General features: G+C 41.3%; 1 protein-coding gene across 1 annotated transcript; it reads right to left on the bottom strand.

Moving 5' to 3' along the window:
- Positions 1-8,105: 8,105 nt before the first annotated feature.
- On the bottom strand, positions 8,106-18,818 carry mmaa (metabolism of cobalamin associated A). The gene is made up of 7 exons (XM_017462762.3): positions 18,613-18,818; positions 15,954-16,363; positions 14,122-14,244; positions 12,980-13,150; positions 12,720-12,805; positions 12,478-12,627; positions 8,106-10,469 (listed from the first exon to the last, which is right to left on the bottom strand). The coding sequence occupies exons 2-7, from the start codon at positions 16,342-16,344 to the stop codon at positions 10,182-10,184; spliced, it is 1,209 nt and encodes a 402-aa protein (XP_017318251.1). The 5' UTR covers positions 16,345-16,363; positions 18,613-18,818; the 3' UTR covers positions 8,106-10,181.
- Positions 18,819-20,402: the final 1,584 nt, after the last annotated feature.

Raw genomic sequence — 20,402 nt, 5'->3', positions numbered from 1 at the left:
TCTCCACGGGGGGTCCGGCCGGTCTTGAGCGGGGTGTAGTTCTGCTGCTGCTTCTTCTTGAAGTCCACAACCAGCTCCTTGGTTTTTTACAGATTTTTCAAGCAGAGACTGTTAGCCTGGAACCCAAGCTATGAGTTTCTCCACCTCATCAAGGTAGGCGACCTCGTTGTTGTTGGAGATAAGGCCCATAACCACTGTGTCATCAGTAAACTTGATGATAGATGATATCTAACTAGATATCAAACTAGACAATATTGATCTTTCTGTCTCTCGTTATAATAATAATTATTATTATTAATATTATTATTATTATTATCATTATTATTGTATTGTTCATAATTCAATGGTTTATGTGGGTTTAAAACAGCAAACATTCATCATCGGTAACAGCTTTATCCTGGTCAGGGTCACAGTGGATTCTGAGTCTTTCCCAGGATGGAACGCTGGTCCATCACAGGACATCATGAACACACATTCACACATTCAATTTCACCTAGGGACAATTTCAATGAAGCGTGTTTCTTTTGGAAGGTTGGAACGTGCAAAACACCATGCAGACTGTAACTCGAGTTTAGGATTGAGCCAGGAACCCTAAAGCTGTGAGACAGGAACCCTGGAGCTGCGAGATGGGAACTCTGAAGCTGTCAGACGGGAACCCTGGAGCTATGAGACGGGAACCCTGGAGCTGTGAGACGGGAACCCTGGAGCTATGAGACGGGAACCCTGGAGCTGTGAGACGGGAACCCTGGAGCTGTGAGACGGGAACCCTGGAGCTATGAGACGGGAACCCTGGAGCTGTGAGACGGGAACCCTGGAGCTATGAGACGGGAACCCTGGAGCTGTCAGATGGGAACCCTGGAGCTATGAGACGGGAACCCTGGAGCTGTGAGACGGGAACCCTGGAGCTGTGAGACGGGAACCCTGAGCTGTGAGACGGGAACCCTGGAGCTGTGAGACGGGAACCCTGGAGCTGTGAGACGGGAACCCTGGAGCTGTGAGACGGGAACCCTGGAGTTGTGAGACAGGAACCCTGGAGCTGTGAGAAGGGAACCCTGGAGTTGTGAGACAGGAACCCTGAGCTGTGAGACGGGCACCCTGGAGCTGTGAGACGGGAACCGTGGAGCTGTCAGACAGGAACCCTGGAGCTGTGAGGGGAACCCTGCAGCTGTGAGACAGGAACCCTGGAGCTGTGAGACGGGAACCGTGGAGCTGTCAGACAGGAACCCTGGAGCTGTGAGGGGAACCCTGCAACTGTGAGACAGGAACCCTGGAGCTGTGAGACAGGAACCCTGGAGCTGTGAGACAGGAACCCTGGAGCTGTCAGACAGGAGCCCTGGAGCTGTGACATAGGAATCCTGGAGCTGTGGGACAGGAACACTACCTGCTATAGCCAACAAATGGATTAAATTTCTGCTTTGCCTACACTCGATTAAAAGGTTAAATCTACAGCTCTTATGTAATTATTTGGGGGGGGGGGGGGGGGGGTCTTCAAGGAGAACCTTTAAATGTTCTATGTAGGACAACAATGTTTCCCTGTCACAGAGCTTTTTTTTAAGTATGACCATTAAAACTTGTATCGTGGACGTTCCATAACATTAAACATTGCTACAGTAGTCTCCGAAAAAAATTAATAAATAAATAAACTGTACCTTTCCTTGTCACTAGGGTGGAACGTTTATCTTTTGTAACTTTAATATGTATCATTTACCTGGATAACACGACTATAATTTACCCGTAAATACAATCTAAAGGCACAACAGGTGTACGCATGAGAGTAGCAGCACAGCGACAAGGAAAAGTACAGTTTAGTTCCCTTATATAGTATAATTTTTATTATTTATTTCTTTATTTATTTTTAAAACAATAACACATGAGTTCATAAGTTGTAATTGTTGGCAAACTGTTGTGGTATAAGAGAAATAAAACAGTTTTGCAGTTATGGGAAACAGTAACTCCACATCAGGCCTCATCACACCACACAGTCGTTGATTATTTTCCCATAACAGCACAACCTCCATTGTTTTATTCTTTACTTAACACTTGCTACTATATAAACAGAACTGAACATTACAGGCAGCTCGGTGTAGCACGTTCAAGCGCCTTGATTTAGACTGAAGGTTGTACTTTTCCGGTTACAAATGAGTGGATAATTATATCACATCGCAGCCCAGAGTCCTTTAACCTGTAAGACACACTCAACATATTTAGATGATTCCTTTTGCCTAGAGCAGATTGCACTGTCCAATAACGGAGCAACACGGGGTTCAGAGTTTTTGCTCAAGGGCACAATGGCAACAGTTTTCAGCGGGGATGAAACCCCTGACTCGATCAAAGCCGCTGGACTAGCACTCCAGATCCACAAAGCTAAGACGATGTTCGAAAGGAAGGCCAAGAGGGAGGGACACACTGCACTTCCTCCCTGTCCACTGCTTTATTATATCATCCCTACAAGACAGAGATGAAGGAGTCAGGCGACGGGCGCAGAAGCAACCTGCAACCTCTCTTGATGTCTCCTTTTCCGCTTGGGAAACGATGCGTCACAGAGAACCGGGTTCACCTCCTTACCAGGCACGCTGCCATGCTCTGATCTTCCTTTTCTTATTTATTTATTTATTTATTTATTTATTTATTTTAAAAATGTGTACATCTGTATGATGATGTTCTGGCCTGCAAAGAAAGGTTTGTACTGGCTTTGCAGTCAGCGAGCAGCTGTTTTCTCTTAAACTGGCAAAGTGGAGCAATTAGAGGGCGGATCATAAAGTATTGAGTTCCGTGGCCCGAGGAGGATCCGGGCGCCATCTTGAGATTCTTTGGTATCGCTGTGAATGAGAAAGGGCTGCCAGGATAAATGAGAAGACCACAATGCGCATATCTCAGTCGAAAGAGGGCAGTTTTGACATCAAAGATATGGGGGTGGAACCACAGGAAAGAGTCGTTCTCTTTTTCTTTCTCTCGGAACGGCCAACCCGGGAGACCCCAGTCTGATCCAGCCCTGATTTTGTGATACAGACCAGATGGAATTCATTAACTGAGCGCTGGCACTCTTCTCTTTTATGCCAATGAGTCATCCAGTGGAACTCATCTGTTTTTTTTTTTTCTTTCTTTCTTTCTCGATACCATCATCCAAAGCTGTACCTCGCAATAATTATTCACTCAGATCCATTACCAGAGGTCTACTGCGTTCGCCTGCTCTCGCTGTTAAACTCTGATTATTCTCGCCAGTGCTTCCTCTATGGGATCAGCACTCAAACACAGCCCAGAGGCAGACGGGAGAATTACAGAGATATTGAGATACACACACACACACACACACACACACACACACACACCATTAGCAAGACGAGCTTTTCCTTTGGCGACTAATAAAGCCTTATCGCATTGACCACCTACAGGCATGTCAGGTTTTGCATGAAAATGAAACGGTAACATGATCTGTTGATCTTCCTATTGCCGGAATGCTTAATGCCATAAATGAAATAAAAAAATAAATAAATAACAAATAAAAAAAACCCAAAACAAAACACGACGCACTGATCGTTTAATTCTCAACCGTGGCCGAAGGGATACCGAACTGGGTCTGTGTTACAGCCTTTTGAAGCTCCAGTCTTCTAACGTTCCTGCAGCACAACTCCAGCACCATTAGGCTTGTACTCATGGGCTCATTTGCAGCAGCTCAGCTCCCGAAACAGAGCCCACCACCCTGGAGGAAATGCTTTACACACTCATCTGTCATGAGAGAGAGAGAGAGAGAGAGAGTGTGAGAGAGTGTGTGTGTGTGAAAGAGAGAAAGAGAGGTAGACAGGCAGCCAGTTGAGCAGTCACTCTGCGTGTGTGTGTGTGTGTGTGTGTGTGTGTGTGTGTGTGTGTGTGAGGAGAGTACAGCAAACACAGCAGGGAGATGGAGGCTTTTGTCAGGCTCCAGAGCGTGACCAGTCTCCACACACTGTACACACAGAACAGTTGCACTTTTTATTATTATTTTTATTTTTACCCATTTAACTTAAAATGGAGCGTTATTTACTGTGATTACTGCTGCTCGTAAAACTAATCACACAGGGAATGGCAACAGAAAAAGTCAGCATGATCCACACGTGAATTTTGTACATTTTGAACACACGTAATGTTCCACACATTTTCCACCTGGAGTGCATGTGGTTGTGTTTTTTTTTTGTTTGTTTTTTAAATTGTTTTTTTTTTAAATGTATATAATGTATATTTATAACCAATACTCTCTCTTCTTTTTTTTTTTTTTTGTTTGCACACGTGACCTTTTCAAGATTCATTCTCACATTTGATTCATGTTCACGTGGACCCCGCCAATCTATAATTTATTTTCACGCGATTCATTTTTCTACACGTGCAATTTCAGGCCATGATACGGTGAAATGTGCTCTCACGTTTTTATACTCTCTCACGTTATTCGTATAATAATCACGTTGTGAAACCCTCGTGATCACAAGGTTGGCGTGTTATTTCTCTGTACGGGTTTGCCGTGTAGTGATTTACATACACGTGATCCAGACGTGCAGGTTCACAGATTCGCAGTGAGAAGAGAAACATGCTCCAGATGAGCTTCAGTACATGAAAGAAAGAGAAGAAAAGAAAAACCCACCCTTCAAATTCTCACAGAGGCCCTGCTGTATATACAGTACACAAGGTAAAGCAGGATAACACAACATGACAGACAAATTGCGCTGTATGAATTCGAGTCCTGCCAGGTTTAGATCCACTCACAGCCCGAGTAGGAGATGAAGATCCTGTGTGTGATTGATGGCGAGGGAGGTCCTTAGGCCTTAAGAGCTTATTAGTATTCACGCCGCATTCAGCATGGAGTCATAAGACAGAGGGCACATGCATGAGAGACAGGGGACACACACACACACACACACACACACACACACAGCTTGTAGCACAAAGGCACAGATTGTCGTATGCACATGCAGTTCTGTATTCATCAGTGCAGAATCAAGGCAGAAGGTCATCCAAACACAGACCTCGAACATTATGAGGTAATGTTCAACAGCACACTTTTTCCCCCCTCCAGTGTGATCACGTAGACAGGAAGCGAGAGGGTTAACGGCACACACACACACACACACACACACACACACACACACACACACACACACACACACACTGCATGCCTCAGTGGCACGACACACTCATGACACACACCACTGCGGACTGAGACACACAGCTGTGGCATGCAGAGAGAGCCTTATTTACATAATGACCAACACTCTGTCCGAGCGCATGGCGCCATCTAGCGTCAGCACAGAAACAATTCAACTACCGAAAAGTCAGATTACTCCAAGTTCACGGCAACGTAAAGATATCTGACGCTAAAGTTGGTGTCTTGCATAAGTATTCACCCCCTATGTGAACTACCCCCCCCCCCCCCCCCCCCCAAACACACATTTTGTTGTGTTATAACCTGGAACTGAATTGGACTTAATTGGGATTCTATATGATAAAAATGAATTAATTCATTAATTAAATAACTGTACTTTTAAAGATAGAAACAAATCAATAGAATTTGTGCAAAAGTGGTGATTGCATAAGTATTCACGCCCACTGCTGCAACTAAGTCACATAATTAGTTACACAGAGTCCTGTGTGTGTGCGATTAAAGTGTGATGTTAAAGTCGCACTGTGTATACACATATTGTTGTTCACCAGAGGTGGTTAGGGAACTGAACTAACAGCATCGTGAAGCCCGAGAAGCTTTCAGAACAAGTCCAGGCCAACATTCTGGGAAAGTATCAATCAAAGTTTGGTTATATATGAAAAATCCAATGGCACACCATTAAATCAATTATTCAAAAATGGAAGGAATACGGCACAAACGTGACTCTGCCTGGTGGAGGCCGTCCACCAAAAGTCTGATGAGGTATAGAGGGGATTAGACAGTGTTTTGTGTAGATTCATGACATACAGGTTTGTTTTATCCCGTAATTTAATTCAAAAAGTGGAACTTTCATTTATTCTAGACTCATTACACGTGAAGTGAAATATTTCAAGTCTTTTTTTTGTTTTAATCTCGATGATTGTGGCTTACAGCTCGTGGAAATCAAAAATTCAGTATCTCAAAATATTGGCATAAAGAATTTATAATACAGAAATAAATGTCGACCTGATGAAAAGTATGTAAATTTATGCACTCGATACTCGGTTGGGGCTTTAACCCTTTTGCATGAATTACTGCATCAGTGCGGCGTGGCATGGAGGCGATCAGCCTGTGGCACTGCTGAGGTTCGCTTTGATAGCGGTCTTCAGCTCGTCTGTATTGTCGGGTCTGGTGTCTCTCGTAGATTCTCTATGGGGTTCGGGTCAGGCGAGTCGGCTGGACAATCAAGCACAGTAATACCATGGTCAGCAAACCAGTTACTAGTTTTGGCACTGTGGGCAGGTGCCGAGTCCTGCTGGAAAAGGAAATCATCATCTCCATAAAGCTCGTCAGCAGATGGAAGCATGAAGCTCTCTAAAATCTCCTGGTAGATGCTGCATCGACTCTCGACTTGAGAAAACACACTGGACCAACACCAGCAGATGACCTGGCAACCCAAATCATCACTGACTGTGGAAACTTCACACTGGACTTCAAGCAGCTTGGATTCTGTTCCTCTCCACTCTTCCTCCAGACTCTGGAACCTTGATTTCCAAATGAATTGCAACATTTACTTTCATCTTCCCCGTGATTGTGGTTGTGTACTGAACCAGACAGAGAGATTAAAGGCTCAGGAAACCTTTACAGGTGTTTTGAGTTAAATCGCTGATTAGAACTCTTCTCAGGTATATTTTGAGATACTGGATTTTTGATTTCCATGAGCTGTAAGCCATAATCATCAAGATTAAAACAAAGAAAGACTTGAAATATTTCACTTTATGTGTAATGAAAAGTTCCACTTTTTGAATTAAATTACAAGGGAAAAAAAACAAAACTTTTCCACGATATTCAAATATATATATATATATATATATATATATATATATATATATATATATATATATATATATATATATATATATATATATATTTTTAGATGCACCTGTATAATCCCTATTAAATGCATTTTATTTGCAGGTTATAACACTACAAATTGTAGAAAATTTCAAGTCTAATTGACTGCAAAAGTTTGACTGCATCCCCAAGAATTTCTCAAAAGAAAAGATTGTGTTTTTGAAGTGTTCTTAAACCATACAGCACAAATCTTACAGGAGTTATGTTCATTAGCAAGATGAAAAGTCTGAGTCTTGTTGACCTGATCTATTTAAATGCGCTCCATCGAGACCTTTAATGACTTCACAATCAACAAACGTTTTATCAATTCAGTTCATATTCCCTGAGTAATTAAGAGTGCTAAACAGTGCTAGGCGTGTTTACAGGATGTTCAGTATGAGCGTACTGGATTGAACACAGGACAGTCTTTATAATTTACAGCAGCAGCGCTTAGGTATCCAGATGAGATTATGCACAGAGAAAACTGAACTCAGCAGTCCACACTGACCTTTGAAAGAGATGGTGAAAGGGACAAAGAGATATAAAAGTGCAAGTAAAGCATATAACGGAAGAAGCCAAAGACATGATTAAAGAGTGTAAGGAAAAGTAACGGGGGGGGGGACTGACCTGCAAAAAGACCTGCAAATAGCAGGATACCTGAAAAAGTCATTGGGGGCCTTAGAATGGAAAAAGTCCACATTTATATAATTCGGGAATAAACTTCCTAGACAATATCTGTGACTATTCCTTCCCTTGAGCTTATAATTTTTGTGTACATACACTTTTTGGTTCTTGAAGTACATTGTAAAAACCTAACTTTTCAGAGTAAGGGTGCGCAAACTTTTGCTCACAACAGCGTAATGGTTATCAGCTCAAAAGTGCATGCTGAAAGTCTTTCTACATTTTTCTATGCCTGTCCCCCATCCCCCCCTTTCCCACACATACTTATTGCTTCTGTTGACATTTTTCTGGCCCAGAAATAAGCTCCGCCCCCAGCTACGACATAGCAGCTCAGTTCTGCCCCTTTTCCCTAAAAGGCAACTCGGGAGGCATGTGAAGTTTCCACAGAGAGGGTGGGATCACAACAGGAGAGGGAAAGGAAAACTAGAATTCTTCAAGATGTTTTAATTGAAACAGCAATTCACCTCACAGGCAGTAGAGGGCTGTAAAAATGACAGACTGCACCTTTAATGCTAGATGTCAGTTTCAAACACACACCTCCAGCGGAAATGTACTTCAATATTAACTACAGCGATTACTGTTTATTCACAACAGCAGTCACACACAGTATATAAAAGGCAGTAGATCGGAATATAAAATAAAAACCTCCACAAGGTCATTTACCTGTCTGTTTATACTCATCTTTACAAAAGAAGTCGGTCTTCAGCGCTGAAAAGAAATATGACGAACCCCTTGAGACTAAAATGAAAGGGGGGGGGGGGGGGACGACAACAAAAAGCCTTCTCAACATAAATGACTATTAATGAATTCAACATGCTGTTTGTTTGAATAGTGCGTATTTAAAACCCGGACAAAGAGGATCGAATGATAGTACGTTTTAACTAATTATTGAATTCATTTCTATCCCTTTTCATCTTCAAGTAATTAAAATACAGCAATCATTAAAACCCAATATAATGTACAAGTGTCAAGGTTTGATACAGTATATTATATATTAAGCAATATTCAGAGAAGGTAAATATTAAACTTCTCCGTCAGTACATTCTGGCTCATTCGTTTTGTCTTCACATTGGAGAGGAATATGATACAAATTGTGACCTCCGTTACAGCACTGGAGGAACAAACCTTCATTTAAAAAAAAATAAAAAAAAAACAACAAAAAAAAACCACTCAGTTGAATGAATTTGAATCCAAATATGAATTTGGATTTTGGGTTAGCATCTCAAATCAAAAGTGAGCTCGCTAAGCAATATCTCCTTTTTTATTTATTTTATTTTTTTTTACACACATTGTAAAGCTGCAGAGTTGCAAAGTGTGTTCCTGCTCTACACCACAGTCATCACACGGGGCAGGGTGGACAAATCAGTAACCCGAGCATCCAGGACATTAATAGTTACTTCGTGGACACGTGGAGGACACGGTAGCTTAGTGTCAGTTTCAAAAGTTTGCCTCGCACCTCCGGGGTTGGGGGTTCGAATCCCGGGTTTCTCCGGGTACTCCGGTTTCCTCCTCCGGTCCATGCGTTGTACGCCGAATGGCATTTCTAAATAGTTTGTGGTGTGTGAACGTGTGCAATTGTGCCCTGCGATGGGTTGCGACCCTGTCCAGCGTGTCCCCGTGACCCTGTGTAAGATAAGTGGTATGATGGATGGTGGACAAATAGGTTCGGTAGACTAGCAGTCATCAGCGTTTTTTTTTTTTCCCCACCTTGCCTCATGCAACAAACAGAGAAAGTAAAAAAAAAAACAACCAAAAACAAAAAAAAAAAACACCGCTATAGGTTTTGGTGTTATAGACGCTGGCGTAACAATACTGCACCTATGGCGCATGCTGCTTGTTCTGAATCCCGCCTCCTGCTGCACTACACACATCTGCTTTTACTAGGTGGATTAATTAGCCCTGCATGATATATCGTGACATACGATCTTGATAAGAATCGGAAATAAAATAAAGTGCAAATCTGTCATGTACTGTAATTCTCCTGCTGGCAAAAAACCGCCCCCCACACATTAAAGAATGTCGAGAGAACATAAAGATCGTATTCATACTTGAATGAATAACTTTCACGTGCACTGTGAAAGCGTCAGCCAATGACGAGGCGCAAACAAGACGCTACGTTAGGAAAAGGATCACTGTGACCGAGTCGTCTCCTATCGACAGTATGCAAGAATTTACATACTAATGTGTGTGCACTTAACTAACTAACTAAATTTTGCATTTGGTATATTAGCTACCACTTGTTTTTTTTGTTTTTTGTTTTTTTTTTTAAAAACCTTGTCAGTTAGGTTTCGGGGCAAAAACATGGGACTAGGCAGCGCACTTTTACCACTTTTATGACCTGTCCACCACTGCTTCATGATTTCAGATTTAAGATGTACAGTATAAGAGCGGGGAGAACCGCAAACTGCACCGTGATTACGCCGACCCAAATACCAAAGCTATGAAACCAGAATCACGATTCATTCCTCACATATCGCTTCTTCACGGAATGGGTTTTCTATCACTGTGTGGTCCTGAAGGCCCTCAGCAGGAGATCGGCTGCCAGTCCGGGAGAGACGTCTCCTTGTGCCACCCTGCGCTCCATCTCGGGAAGCGCCGCCCGTACCTCTGGATGTTCCTGAAAATGGCGGAGGGCGTTTTCCTGGATCAGGCTCCACAGCCAGACCTTCTGCTGCTCACGCCTGCGGGTTTGGAGCTCGCCGCTAGACAACACGGCGTCACGATACTGCAGCATGATGTCCCAGAGCTCGGGCACACCCTGTCCTGTCTGAGAGGAGACCCGGACCACCTGACCATGACGTCACAGAGAAAGAAAGAAAGAGAGAGAGAGAGAGAGAGATTTTATCAAGGGTTCTTTGGTTGTATTGTTCTACACATTATCTTCAATGGTTTTCCAGCTGAAGGACCATTTAGGGTGTCACATTTATTTGAAAAAAACACATTTATTTGAATTTCAAATGGCAATTAATGCACGACTTCAACTCTGTCACATCAAATGTAGGAAGTACTGCTGTAATTTCAGCAATGTGCAGCCACGCGGTCGTCAAGGAAGCTTGCGTATATGACAAAGTTCGTGAACCTTGAAATGGGTTCACTGTATGCAAAAAAAAAAAAAAAAAAAAAAGACGGAATGTTGACTAAACATTTTCGACAGTAGCTTGCAGAAAAACAAAACATTTTGGAAATGAAATATTGATTTGCAGATTCAGCTCGTTTCGCTTCGACACGTGAGCTGAGGATTTGAACAGATAATACATGCAGGACGTCGGCATTTACGCTTATGTCGAAGGAAAGACTTTTTCTCCTGCTTGTCAAAATTCCGATACGAACGGGTCGGAGATACACATCCGGCATGTTAAAGCGACGTGGTAGAAATACTTCGACGGGATAAAGTTAACATCGTCTTTAAACACGCTGATGAAGCTGGACATGCAAGAAGGTTAAGCACACCCACACAGGCCTTCTCGATTTCAATGACTGATGAACTACAGGGCTGGAAAGTCTTCAGACCAGGGGAGAAAAAAAAAAAAAATCAATACGGCTGAGTGAAAGGGATGCTGCACTGAGAGCCCTCTGTGGATATGGAGACAAAGATGTGAGCGATTCTCATGCGAGTGGGTGGCCTCTAATCAGTGAAATGCCATGCTGGAGCGCTGCCAATAGGCAGATGTACTGCTGTGGGGATAGAAGACAAAAGGGATGCGTGCATGTGTCCAAAAGGCAGAGTAGAGCATGCTGGGAATTAGACATTACAGCATGTTACATACATAAACCCCTAAGCTCAATCAGTGTGATGAAAATGTGAAGGAATAGGGGTGGACTGCGGATACCACAGCTGCGAGCTGCTAAAAAAGTCCCTCGTTTAGCAAAATGTTATGTGTGGTGTTAGCGCTGCTGGCATCCCAACCCCAGTGTAAATCAAAGACGATGGATCGGTCCTCTGGTATAAAGGCGAGTATTCACAGGCAGGAATGTCCTCGGAGCTCAGCACTCCATCACTGAGACGCTCTGTGAATAGCAGCCCTGGACTGTTTAACGTATTCTGGACGGGATACGGGTTTCCGGCTCAGGCTGACATCTGCGGACCACATGTGCCGAGCAGAAGCGTCTCAAGCAGGACCGATCCAAAACAGCCTCCACTGCTGGCCACAGGGCCAGGACAACAAGACAAACATCATTTCCTGATAGATTAGAATGAGTTTATAACGAAGAAAGGTAAGGAGGATAGGATCCCAAGACCGTTACAGAGCCAATGTTGAGCTTAAAGAAAAATTTAAATCCATCTTGAACTACTTCCATCAATATTTATATTCTATTCATGGGCACAGGCTCAAGCCCAGTGGGCACAGAATCATCAAAACTGGGTACTTGAAGACAGACGATGTTTTTCCCCAATCTTCAATTGTCCAGTTTGGCGGATCCTGTACCCACTGTACTCGCAGCTTCCTGTTCTTGGCTGACAGGAGTAGACCTTGATGTGGTCTCCTGCTGTTGTAGCCCATCCGCCTCAAGCTTCGACATATCGTGAGATGCTTTTCTGCTCATGACGGTTGTAACCAGTGGTTATTTGAGTTACCGCAGTCTTCCAGTCAGCTCATTCCATTCTGTGTAAACTCCAGAGACTGCGGTGTGTGAAAATCCCAGCAGTTGCGCCAACAACTAAGCCACGGTCACTGATGAGAACTCTAACTGAAGCTGAGTGTATATAAATAATTTAATCTTCATGTTATTATTTGCTGGTGGGTGTTAAACGTGAGCGTCTTAAAAACGAGGACCCACTCGAATGGGATATGTACCTTAGGTGTCCAGGTTTTAGATTTCTTTCGGAGCAGCTTCAACGCGCTCGTGTACTCGGCTTGAATCCTGCGTGCCGGAACGACCAAATCCCCGTCTGACTTCGTGACCACGACCAGGTCGGCTTTCTCGATGATACCTCTCTTTATTCCCTGTATTCCCAAATAAAATAAAAATAAAATATAGAGGAATTATATTCATCTTACCATGTTTAAACTAGAAATAAATTAAGTGAAATCTTAACCTGTAGCTCGTCGCCTCCTGCTGGTGGAATCAGCAACACAAAGAGGTCCACCATATCAGCCACAGCAAACTCAGACTGTCCAACACCTCAACACACACACACACACACACACATCAACATCCAGTCAAGTTAAAAAGCACATATATTAGGGGAAATTCTAGATAACAGTATGCATTTGTTCATATTTTAAGTCAAAAAGCATTATTTTAACTAAATAAATAAAATAAATAAATATATCTTGTAATGAAATAAGTCCTTACCCACTGTTTCTACGAGCACGATGTCATAACCTGCTCCCTCACACAAGACTATGGCCTCATTGGTGGTCCTCGTGACCCCGCCGAGTGTGCCCGAAGATGGTGATGGCCGGATGAAAGCGTTCATGTCTCGTGAGAGCTCGGTCATCCGTGTCTTATCCCCCATCAGCGAGCCTGCGACAGCACAGAGGCTTTCACATTGACATCGCTTTTATTTATATATTTACTTATTTATTTTTAAACTGATAACATCGACGTGTAATAGTATTTAAACCACAGTGCGGTTGAATTCCCGATTCTTTTCGGTCAGAAGGTGTTCCAGTCACAGGCTTTTTATGTTTTATGTTATCATTTCTATAGTAATAAGTAGTTCACAGGGACTTGTATGGCAACGGCTCCACTCTTGAGGTTGACCGATAGTGGATTTTCGCCGATACAGATAACTAAGTTGGCCGGTGCCTAGCTGCCGATAACCGATAATTTATACTTCAATGAAAACATAACACTCAAAGTAAAATAAACAATACTGACTGTACCATGAAAATGTACTGTACTTTTTAAAAATGAAATAAATATATAAATATTAATATACACTACCGGTCAAAAGTTTAGGCACACTCATTCTTTATTTATTTTTTTTTTTCTCTCCACATTTTAGATTAAAAAAAAAAAAAAAAAAAAACTCATCAAAACTCTGGAGTAACACAAATGGAACTATGGGGATTTTGTTGATCAAATCTATGTTGTATGTTAATAATTTATTTATTGTGATTGTCAGCAAATCGCTGTGGTATAAGATGAATAAACCAATCAGTACGTGGCGTTACAGAAAATTAATCAACTTCGGGGTAGTAACAGTGAAGTCCACTTCTCATCGGGTCACATCACTCCACCCTGTCGTTGATTATTATCCTACGACAGAATGCCTCCCCAAGAGTTTATTCCTTACATCATGCTTTTGTTATTAGCTCGAAGCAAAACCAGAACCTTTCATCCAATTCCAGGTCACATGACTACCACAAGTCGAGCTGAGATCGGACTGGTTGCTCATAATGAAAATAGAAGGCTACACAATCCAAGCCTATGTGGTTGTTTGGTCTGAATTGGATTGTATTAGACACCGTCCTGTGTGTTGTGGAGCTCACCTCCAGTAGTGCACGAAGAAGGGTCCACGGCCAATACCGAGACATTGTGGCCTTTTCCCGTCAGCATTTTCCCCAGCACCTCAATGAAGGAGGATTTCCCAGCACCGGGAGGACCAGACAAACCTGCAGTCACAAACACAGCTTGTTACATTTCATTGTCTGAGTATTTTGCAGGATTTCTCTACTTGCTTGACCGCCCACTCTGCTACGCTGTACTCGTTGCCAAATGACTATATGTAAATGACTGGTCGCTTAGATCAGTATGACGGAAGCTACCATAGCTGGAGATGCAGCGAGACAGTCACACTTCACCATTTTTAAAGCTAATTAAATTTGAATGGGATAGTTAGAGTGCAATCATGTTCAGAAATACAGTAAAAACTATATATATATTTTTTTTTTGTATCAGGCATTACTCCTGCGCTGTACTTCATAAAGCCACTCCATTCGTATCAGACTCTACCTCATGCGTTTACGCAGAAAAGACACCCACGCCGCAATCGTTCTGATTATTCCTGTGTAACGTTCATTCATTTTCCTTCCGCTGTTCCTGGTAGGAGTCGCAGTCCCAGCAGACAGAGAATGTCGGTCTCCTTGGCCGTAGATTCCAGCTCCTCCTGGGGGATCTCCAAACATTCCCAAACCAACTGCTAAAAGTTTGTAGACACCTGGCCATAACACTTATATGTGTTTGTTGAGCATCCTATACCAGATTTATTCCCTCTTTGCAGTTATAATAAGCTCCACTCTTCTGGGAAGGCTTTCCACTAGATTTTGGGGCGTGGCTGTGGGGATTTGTGATCATTCAGCTACAAGAGCGTTAGTGAGATCAGACACTGATGTTGAGATGTTGAGGAGGTCAGGAGTGTTCTTCTAGTCGAATCTTTCACTCCAGCCATGTCTTCATGGAGCTCGCTTTGTGCACAGGCGCATCATCATGCTGGAACAGGTTTGGGCCTGTTAGTTCCAGTGAAGGGGAATTGTAAATCTACAGCACACAAACACATTCTATACAATTGTGTGCTTCGAACAGTTTAGAGAAGAACAGCATACGGGTGTGATGGTCAGGTGTCCACATACTTTTGGCCATATAGTGTAATTAGTGTACAGTTCTTTTTTTTTTGTTTTTTATTTTTAATACATTTGCAAAGATTTCAAACAAACTTCTTTCATGTCTTTATGGGGTATTGTTTGTAGAATTTTGAGGAAAATAATGAATTGAATCCATTTGGGAATAAGGCTGTAACATAACAACATGTGGGAAAAGTGAAGCGCTGTGAATACTTTCCGGATGCACTGTATAGATGCTCTGTAGCAGGTCCTGGGTCTGCCCCAGGGTCACCAACCAGTGTAATATACCTGATACAGCTGGATGCATCCTATGTAAGGTGATTCAGAGGAGCAGTGGGGCTACTCTGAGACTTTGTAAAGCCTGGAACCCTGTGGAGGAACTTTACTTCTTATTTATTTGGGCCGCTCAGCGGTGCAGGTCCTGGGTCCCTGGTTTGATCGTGAGCTTGTGTGGCGTTTTGCATGTTCTTCGGTGTCTGTTCGTGTTTCCTCTGGGTTCTCTGGTTTCCTCCAGTGTCCCAAAAACATGCCAGTGGGTAGATTAGTGAGTCTAAAAATTGTCCATACGTGTGAACGAGTGTGTGAATGAGTGTGAGAGTATGTGTGTGTGTCCCATCCAGGGTGTGTTCCCACCTAGTCTAGAGATCCATGGCAACCCTGACCAGGCTAAATGGCTCACAAAGATGAACGAATGTATTTATTTTTAACGACATTTCGCATTTTATTTATCTCCGCAGTAGTTTAAAGACTCCTTTACTCACCCACTCTGAAGGCCACCGGTTTCCCTCCTGCGATCCTTTCGCGCTCTTGCCTGTACGCCAGCACCCTCTGCAGCAGCACCTGGGCCAGCTCCTTCTTCCGAGGATGCTGCGTCTCCACCAGCGTTATACACTCAGCCAGAGATGACCTCTGACCCCTGACCAGCCCGTCGTACAGCCGCTCGAGCACGGTCCTCTCTCTGACCGTCAGATCCGACACACTGTGGCTCAAAGCCTCCTCCGTGGACACGTTCCTCCGGTGGGACAGGACACAGACGGGACCATGATGCAACTCCGCGCTGGTCCTTCGAAGGATTTGGGAGGAATGTCTAGCTGCGGCTGAGCTCAGAGTCCTAGTACGATATAGAAACGGGAGGAGGGCAGTTGGAGCCATGGCACTGTGACGAAGAGGCCTGGACACAGCAACATGGGGGGACAGAGAAAGGAGAGGAATGAGGGACAGAATCACACAAACGTGTGTGTACTGACAGTCCTATACTACAGAAAATACAATTTATTCTTAATGGTATTTATTTATGTGCAAACATTGATTAGACTCTTTATTTATCTTTCCATGTATAATTTTTTTTTTAAATTGAGGTGAAGCAACACTGGATGTGCAAAACGTTGGTCCTTATTTGGCTGTAACAGGGTTTTTTTTCTCATTTTTGTAAAGAAAAAAAACAAACAACAGGAAGTAATATTTCCAAAAAAGTAAAATAAAAGCCTGTTAAAATAAAAACTCTGGACGTTAAAACAAGCAAACACAGAGGGTCTTTAAGTGACTATAACGATGTTTTAGGCTTAAATATATATATATATATATATATATATATATATATATATATATATATACACACACACACACACACACACACACACATATATATATATATATTTATTTATTTATGTAAGGGTAGTCACTAATATTATTTATTTATTTTTAACGCATTTAACACATTTATTTAAATTCTTTTTATACAACACTGGATGTGTAGTGTTATTACACTACCACTGTGTTGTAGATTAAAAAAAAAAAATGTTAAAAAAAGAAGATACATCTTAAATATAGGTATGAATTTTTTTAAAGAGTAAAATAAGATATAAATAAATAAATCCGTAAATTTATATAGTCTGTTTATTTATTTATTTTTACTTGGGGTGAGGTGTTACAACGTTACAATGAACACAGAGGGTCTTTATCTGACTATAACGGTGTTTTAGGCTTAAAAAAAAAAAAAAGAAAAAAGGAAAAATAATAAGAGTAATCTTTCATTTTTAAGCCTTTTATTTATTTTTACGTGCTGTATTTGAAGCAATTCCACTAGATGGACAAATGAAGAAACACATACGTTAGTTTCTGACCAATAATAGTGCTATCTATCTATCTGTATATACACAAAGTTTGTGGACGCTCGACTGAAATGTTTCTCATGGTGTTAAAAGCTTTTGATCTGAAGGTGATTAAACGTGTGGAATCGGTGTCGGAGGCAAAAATATAATCGTGCCGACGTATTCATTTCTTTCATTAGAAAACTAACATTTTATTTACATATTTGTTTAAACGGACAACTCGGAGAGAAATATTCTGGAAAGCAGCCGACAAGTGTCCAGCGTCGGTGTGAACTCCTTTAATCCTGTTTAAACAGCATCTCAGGGAAATTCCTCAAGAAATCACTCGAGAAAATGCGAAGAATACATTTCTGGAAATTCTAGACAAAAAGCGTGTCTACTTTGAAGATGCTAAAATATTTAATTATTTTGGATTTTTTTTATTTATCACAAAATAATTCCCATAGTTCCACTTGTGTTACTCCAGAGTTTTGATGAGTTTATTATTATTCTAAAATGTGGAGGAAAAAATTAAACTAAAGAATGAGTGTCTAAACTTTTGACTGGTCGTATATATGTATCTCTCTCTCACACACACACACACACATACACACATACATACATACATACATACATACATAGACATTATATCATATATATATAAACCAGAAAAAAGGAAGCAATATATTCTAAAAGACATCACACAGACAGGTAGACAGACACAGATAGATAGAGACAGACAAACAGATAGACAAACAGATAGACAAACAGATAGACAAACAGATAGACAAACAGATAGACAAACAGATATTTTTCTACTTCTTTTTGAGGTGAAGAAACACTGGATGTTAAAATGAACAAACACAGAGCCTAAAGTTGTTTCAGGGTTAATAAATAAATAAATAAATAAAAAGACAGAAAAGAAACACGAATAATTATGATGATTCATTATCTATTAGTAGAGATATTGGTAATATTTTTATTTTATATATTATTTTAAGGTTAAATAACACTGTAGGTGTAAAAGAGTGTCCTTATTAGACTAAAACGGTATTTTAGTTAACACTTTTTAACTATTTCATTTATAATTTTTTAAAAAAACAAAACACTTATTTTAAAAACGTGTTGTAATAATAATTGGTACAATCCAGATACAAGGCTGCTGTAAGACACTGCTCCGAGAAGATGATTTTAACCTCTTCACTCATTCATGACTCTCACTAACACTCATGTACCCTGTAACACCAATTCCTTACCATTCACACACACACTCTCTCTCTCTCCCCCTCTCTCTCTCTCCACACACATCTTTCTCACCAACATTATTTACCTTAAACCCGAGCAAACCGCTCCACTGCCCCGGTGCTTGTCGCTCAGTCAGAGGCCGCATCCCAAACACCGTCCTTCGATACACCAAGTGCACTAGATAAGGAGAGAAACGCCGTTATTTCAATACTGCTGTAGTGCGCAGATGGAGGGAGTGAGGAGTTGTTTGGGATTCAATCACTATCGTTGACCTCCCACGTGAGACAACAGCGAGGGCTAACGTTCTGTTCCGGGTTGCGACCTCGAGTCGCGTTTTCTTTTCTTTACATAATAAAAGTCTGTTTAAAAAAAAAAAAAAAAGAAAGAAAGAAAGAAAAAAAAGAGAAAGTCATTCAGCTTCAATCGACATCGACCAAAGATTGTACAAATACAGTCACTGACATTATTATAAATAAAACTAATGACATTAATTATAAATACAATAGTGTTTATAACTATTAATGTAACAACAGTGTATTAGTGTTATTATTATAATTATTATTATTATTATTATCCATCCAATCCTTTTTCCATACCACTTATCCTACACAGGGTAGCAGGGGAGCCTGGAGAACTATCCCGGGGAACTTGGGGCACAAGGCGGGGGACACCCTGGACAGGACAGCACCCCCATCACAGGACACAATCACACACAACATCTTTAACCATCAGTGGCCTGTTCCTGTTTTGGATACCTTGGTTTCATAAAATATAAAAGCCCCCTGTTCCAAGCAGATATGTGGTGTTTTATAAGACAGTCTGGTTCTGCACAAAAACATGTTACTGAGCATAATTGTGATTAGTGTAGGGACTGAAAGATCTGGAGTTTATTACTGTAAATATCACTGGTATCAGTATGAATAATATCAATATTCCACAATGATAAAAGTTACAAACAAACACAGTTCAGCCCGCCTCCTCTCTCCATCCACAGCTCAACCACGCCCCCTCTTTTTATTTTCTTACAAGCCATGTCATCACTTCCTAAATCACACAAGAAAAGGTAAATGAAATGAAATAAATATGTAGTCTGTAAAAACTCAGCCCTTTCTCTGTGAATTGCTTTCAGCTAAATATTTCACATACTTTAAATGCACATGATTGGATAAACTGCAAAAGAGGATTTGATACAGAAGCTGTGAAGGGTTAGGGTTTTTTTTTAATGCTTGGTTTGATCTACTAAAATACTTTCCTGGATCAACATCTGGATGGCAGTCTGCCAGTTGACAACCCCTGAGCTGATGTTTTTCTAATTTCACACATGTAGGCTATGTATTTCAGGGTCGTAACAGTAACTCTGCTTCATCACCTCAGTTCGTCGTTGATTATTTTACTATAACAGCATGAGACACAGTGTTTTTTTCTTTACTTTACTAACAGGAAGAGATTGACAGGAAGTACATTAGGTCTAGGTTTTACGTGACAAAGCCACTTTACAACACATGAAAAGTTTTTTTAAGCTAATGCCTATATTGTTGATGTGTGAATACATTTGCTCTCTCTCTCTCTCTCTCTCTCTCTCTCTCTCTCTCTCTCTCTCTCTCTCTCTCTCTCTCACACACACACACACACACACACACACACACACACACACACACACACACACTATGGGCAATTTGGAAATGGCAATTCAATTAAATTCAATTCAGTTTTAGTTGTATAGTGCGTTTAACAATGGACATTGTCCCGAAGCAGCTTTAGAGAAATATATAAATTCAGGTTATAGATTTTAAATGTATGAATTTATCCTTAATGAGCAGCCACATTTCTATCTATCTATCTATCTATCTATCTATCTATCTATCTATCTATCTA

This window comes from Ictalurus punctatus, chromosome 3 (assembly GCF_001660625.3).
Source record: "Ictalurus punctatus breed USDA103 chromosome 3, Coco_2.0, whole genome shotgun sequence".
NCBI lineage: Eukaryota > Metazoa > Chordata > Actinopteri > Siluriformes > Ictaluridae > Ictalurus > Ictalurus punctatus.
Note: the sequence above shows the minus strand (reverse complement) of the source record. Positions and strands in the feature narration are given on the sequence as shown.